We start from the raw sequence: 5,611 nt of genomic DNA, 5'->3' as shown, positions 1-5,611 counted from the left end.
TAGGTTGGAAAACATATTTTTTAACACATTGTAGGATTAATTAGATAATAAGATAATCAATAAAAAAGTTATAACTATCCATCAATGTTTATTTATTGTTAAATATCCTCCATTTTAGTTTGTAGCTTTTTATTGTTAAATATCATTCCCCTTTCCTTAATTGTTTCATATTAACGACAAAAATATAGTAATTAAAAAGGAAATATAAGGATTCTTCATTATCGTTTTAAGTTTTCACTTTTTCCGAAAACCAAAAAACAAAAAAAGTAATTTCAGTATACTCTTGTCATCAGTTTAAAAATTGACATGTATAATATAAATATGATTAAGCTTAAATATATTATATCCTTTATATCATAATTCATCCGTCTCAAATATAATTACTATTTCAACAAATATTTAATTAAATGTATACAAAAAAAACATATTCATGTCAGATCTTGTTATGTCTCAATATGTACATTCATAATATCGATTTTTTATATTTTTTACAAATACAAAATAGAAGATATAATAAGTCAAATATACGTCTTGAAAACTATACAAAAGAACACGAAAACTATATTTTGAAACGGAGGGAGTATTACTTTTGTATTCCTAAAACCAAAATTCAAAACTGATATATTCTTTTACACTGAATTAAATTAGATACACTAATACCGAACGGACCATAATAATTACACTCCCCCCTCTCTCACCCCTCAATCCTCATCCTATACCACTTTAATACTAACTTAACTCCCTATATCACCACGTTCAAATTTCACTCCCAAACACCACAACACAAAAAAAAAAACCACCCACTCACTCTTCTTCACACTTTCTCCCCTCCCATTCTTCCTTCTTCCATTCCATGCTTTCTCTCTCTCCTCCACTAAAATGTTCCCTCTCACTCTCATCACCATCTTCATCATCTCCATCTTCATCTCTTTCCCACAAACACTCTCTCTAAACCAAGAAGGTCTTTACCTTCAACACCTCAAACTCACTTTAGACGACCCAACAAACTCTCTCTCTAACTGGAACACTCGCCATGACACACCATGCAATTGGTCTGCAGTCACTTGCGACTCTACTACTTCCTCAATCATCTCTCTTAACTTCACTTCTTTCAATCTTGTTGGACCATTTCCTCTTATCTTATGTCGTCTACATTCTCTCTCATCTCTTTCATTCTCTAACAACTTCATCAACTCATCTTTACCTTCTAATATCTCCAACTGTAGTAATCTCGTTTATCTCGACCTTTCGCTTAATACACTCGTGGGTGAAATACCTGGTTCTCTTGCATCAATAACCAGTCTCCGGTACTTGGATTTGAGCGGGAATAACTTCTCCGGCGATGTTCCGGCGAGTTTCGGAACTTTCCGGAACCTTGAGGAGATTTCATTGGTCGATAACCTACTCGACGGAGATTTCCCCATGTTCTTGACCAATGTTACTACTCTGAAGACCTTAAATCTGAGTTACAACCCGTTTAGGCCGAGTCAAATCGGTCCTGAGATCGGTAACTTAGCGAGCCTCGAGTATTTCTGGGTTGCTAACTGCAGCTTGTTCGGCGAGTTGCCTGACTCGGTGAGTCGACTCGGGAAGGTGATCAACTTCGACGTGTCGAGCAACGGTTTGAGCGGGAGGATACCGAGTTCGATCACTGAGTTGACGAGTGCGGTGCAGATTGAGCTTTACGGGAACGAGTTCAGCGGCGAGTTGCCGTCTTCTGGGTGGTTGAAGATGAGGTCGTTGAGGATGTTTGATGCTGCGATGAACAAGCTCAACGGGACGATTCCCGACGATTTGACTCAGTTGCAACTCGCGTCGTTGAATCTGTACGAGAATGAGTTGGTGGGTGATGTTCCTGAGAGTATAGCGAACTCGGTGAATTTATACGAGTTGAAGCTTTTTAGTAATAAACTTTCTGGTGAGTTACCGAAGAAACTCGGGGAGAATTCGAGGTTGGAGCTTATTGATGTGTCGAATAATAATTTTAGTGGGGAGATTCCACCTGGGTTGTGTTCTAAAGGTGAGTTAACTCAGTTGTTGATGATTGATAACTCGTTTTCCGGCGAAATTCCGGCGAGTTTATCAGAGTGTAGGAGTTTAACGAGAGTAAGGTTGAGTAATAATCGATTTTCCGGCAATGTACCACCGAGTTTCTGGGGGTTACCTCATTTATCATTGCTTGAACTTTCGTATAATTTGTTTTCTGGGGAAATATCGAAATCAATTGCTTCGGGTTTGAATTTATCGCAGCTTTTGATTTCGAATAATAATTTTTCTGGGAAAATTCCGGAGGAGATTGGGTTTTTAAGCAATTTATTGAGTTTTGTTGCGAATGATAATCAGTTTTCTGGGTCATTGCCGGATTCTATGGTGAATTTGAGGGAGTTAGGGAGGTTAAATTTGGAGAATAATGAGTTAAGTGGTGAGATTTCATCTGAGATTACGGAAATGAAGAAACTTAATGATTTGAATTTAGGAAGTAATGGTTTTTCCGGGAGAATTCCGGCGGAAATGGGGAAGTTATCAACGCTTAATTACCTCGATTTGTCGAATAATCAGTTAATTGGTCCAGTTCCAGATGAATTGCAGAACTTGAAGTTGAATCAGTTAAATTTGTCGAATAATCGATTATCCGGCGAACTTCCGCCATTGTTTGCTAAGGAAATGTATAAGAGTTCATTTATGGGGAACCCTGGATTATGTGGTGAGATATCTGGTTTATGTGATAGTAGAATTGAGGTGAAAAAACAGAGGTATTTATGGTTGTTAAGAACAATATTTGTTCTTGCTGCGGTTATTTTCTTAGTGGGTGTAGTGTGGTTTTATTACAAGTACAAGAATTTCAACCAAGTGAAACAAACGATTGATAAATCAAAATGGACTTTAATGTCGTTTCACAAATTGGGTTTTAGTGAATATGAGATTTTGGATTGTTTAGATGAAGATAATGTGATAGGAACAGGAGCTTCAGGGAAAGTGTACAAAGCTGTTCTTAGCAATGGTGAGGCTGTAGCAGTGAAGAAACTATGGGGTTTTTCGAATAAATTTGTCGATGGAGACGGAGGAGATGTCGAAAATGGTCGAGGTATACACGATGATGGATTCGAAGCTGAAGTCGAAACGTTGGGGAAGATTAGGCATAAGAATATAGTAAGATTATGGTGTTGTTGCAAGACTAAAGATTGTAAGTTGCTTGTTTATGAGTATATGCCAAATGGTAGTTTGGGTGATTTGTTGCATAGTTCTAAAGGAGGGTTATTAGATTGGCCTACGAGGTATCGAATCGCCCTCGATGCTGCTGAAGGTCTTTCGTACTTGCACCATGATTGTGTCCCGGCTATTGTTCATAGAGATGTGAAATCAAATAACATCCTTTTGGATGGTGATTACGGTGCTAAGGTGGCGGATTTCGGAGTGGCGAAAGTAGTGGACGCTATCGGAAAAGGGACTAAATCGATGTCGGTCATCGCCGGTTCTTGTGGCTACATTGCTCCTGGTGAGTTGCCTATGAATACTGTTTAGTTAATTCTTTGCTACAATTATAGTATGTTTTGCTATTAGCATAATTGTTGTTGATAATAATAGAAAGTTAAACAAGAAAATGATTAGAAAGGAAATACAATATGGTAAACTGAATGATCATTAGAAGGAATAGCTGTTTCACTCCAATTATTGTTAGTTGAAAGTATAATTTTCTTGGAACTACTAGACTAGATTCAGAATTTTAGTTGTTAGAAGTCATATCAAAGTAGTAGTAAGAATATTAATGAATTCTGATATTTAACTAAATGTACTGTCTGTTTTTATTGAGTTGAAGATCCCTTTTAAGTTGCCTAGTTTGACAATTCAAATGCATGTTCCTATCAACAATAATGCCCCCATTACTTCATGCTTTAGTTGGAAGAAATACCCATGTTGGCCACTTTATGATTTGTGATACTATTATAAGCCTAATATCATTTCCCTATGTTTTGATTAAGTATTAATTGCTATCCTTTTCAATGTGTTTGATTAGATTTCACTCTAAAACTACTCTACTATTTCATAATTAGTACTCCCTCTGTCCCAAAAATGTTGTTATATTTTCACCGTTGGCACTATTCACTTGTTAACTTTGACTCTCTTTTAGTTGATATACATAAGAAAAACATAGTCATGTTGGATCCCATTTGATTCGTTTCGATTTGTATTTTTCAAATATATAATTTTTATATTTTTTTTCATATATGTAACTCAAGATAGTGGTGTTTGAAGTTGCATCTCGTAAACTGTGAAAAAGCAAATGTAGCAACATTCTGGGACAGAGGGAGTATATTAGTGTATGATTTATCGCTTAACCAATTATGAGCAATTTCATGAAAAATTGCAAGCCAAGTGGGCAAATTTGGTCCAAAAAAGGTGTATTTTCCATAATGAAGATTGTATGTACTTGATTTAAGACATGTTAGCTTGGAAAATTTGATTATATAGGAGAGGCAACATCTAAATTTTGTGTGGATGTGTTTTGTTCTACAGAGTATGCATATACACTTCGAGTCAACGAGAGGAGTGACACATATAGCTTTGGGGTCGTAATCTTAGAATTGGTGACCGGAAAAAGGCCGGTGGACCCTGAGTACGGTGAGAAGGACTTGGTCAAGTGGGTGTGCACCACAATGGACCAGAAGGGTGTGGACCATGTCATTGACCCAAAGCTCGATTCTTGCTTCAAGGAAGAAACCTGCAAGCTCCTCAACATAGGATTACTCTGCACTAGTCCCCTCCCCATCAACCGCCCATCGATGAGGCGAGTGGTGAAGATGTTGCAAGAAGTGAGCGGTGAAAACTTGTCGAAATCAGGGAAGAGGGACGGTAAATTGACACCGTACTACTACGAAGACGCTTCCGATCAAGGAAGTGTAGTTTAAACTTTAAAAGTTCATTCATATACTCCTCTATGTAGTAGTGCAAGTCTGCAAGAAAAGGAATGGAATTTTTAGTGTTGTTTGGTTTTGGCATTGGGTGAGAACTAAGAAAGCAAGTGAGATCCTTAGAAACAAAAATCAAAAGTCTGAAAGACAAAGACAAGTGATAAATAGAGGTAGAGTAGTACTAGTAATATTAGTAGCAAGTATTTATGAGTTGCTATTGTACACTGTAAATTTGTTTGACTAATCAGAGTTTTCTTATCCAAAAGTTGAAATGCAGCCTGCATCCATAGATTTGTTGCAGTAATGCTGTTAAACATTTTTGTTTCTTTTCATGGGTAATTTTAATTTTTATATTTCCTCTGTTTCAAATTAGATGTTACATTTTTTATTTTAAGAAGTTTCAAATTAGATGTTACACTTTTATTTTGGGTAATAATTTCTCTTTATTTCTCTCCTATCATATGGAATTCTTTTGTTTTCTTTTTCTATCTCTCTTTTCTTCAAAAATTGTCTAAAAGTCCGTGATTTTAAAATTGAAACGGAAGTACTTCATTTATTACTGATTTACTATTTCCTGGTATATCTCAGGTGACCCAGGTTGAAGTTTGTGTCCTTTTTTACTCCAATGGTAGTAAAAATAATAATTACTTAAAAAATTGGGAGATGGGATAGTTAATAAAATCATAACATGCCTAAAGAAG

General features: G+C 36.3%; 1 protein-coding gene across 1 annotated transcript; it reads left to right on the top strand.

The window, feature by feature from the left end:
* The first annotated feature begins 756 nt into the window (after nucleotides 1-756).
* Nucleotides 757-5,226, top strand: LOC104900621 (receptor-like protein kinase HSL1). Its single transcript, XM_010688094.4, has 2 exons — nucleotides 757-3,496; nucleotides 4,516-5,226. The coding sequence occupies exons 1-2, from the start codon at nucleotides 880-882 to the stop codon at nucleotides 4,905-4,907; spliced, it is 3,009 nt and encodes a 1,002-aa protein (XP_010686396.1). The 5' UTR covers nucleotides 757-879; the 3' UTR covers nucleotides 4,908-5,226.
* The last annotated feature ends 385 nt before the right edge of the window (nucleotides 5,227-5,611 follow it).

The sequence above is a fragment of the Beta vulgaris genome, chromosome 8, assembly GCF_026745355.1.
Source record: "Beta vulgaris subsp. vulgaris cultivar EL10 chromosome 8, EL10.2, whole genome shotgun sequence".
Taxonomy (NCBI): Eukaryota; Viridiplantae; Streptophyta; class Magnoliopsida; order Caryophyllales; family Amaranthaceae; genus Beta; species Beta vulgaris.
This window is presented reverse-complemented; position numbering and strand designations above follow the sequence as displayed.

What these genes read in the sequence shown, in the direction of transcription:
- LOC104900621 (XM_010688094.4), top strand. Translation starts at nt 880, where the DNA reads ATGTTCCCTCTCACTCTCATCACCATCTTCATCATCTCCATCTTCATC. An exon ending in TTGTGGCTACATTGCTCCTG is followed by an intron (nt 3,497 to 4,515) that starts GTGAGTTGCCTA and finishes TTTGTTCTACAG; the next exon opens with AGTATGCATATACACTTCGA.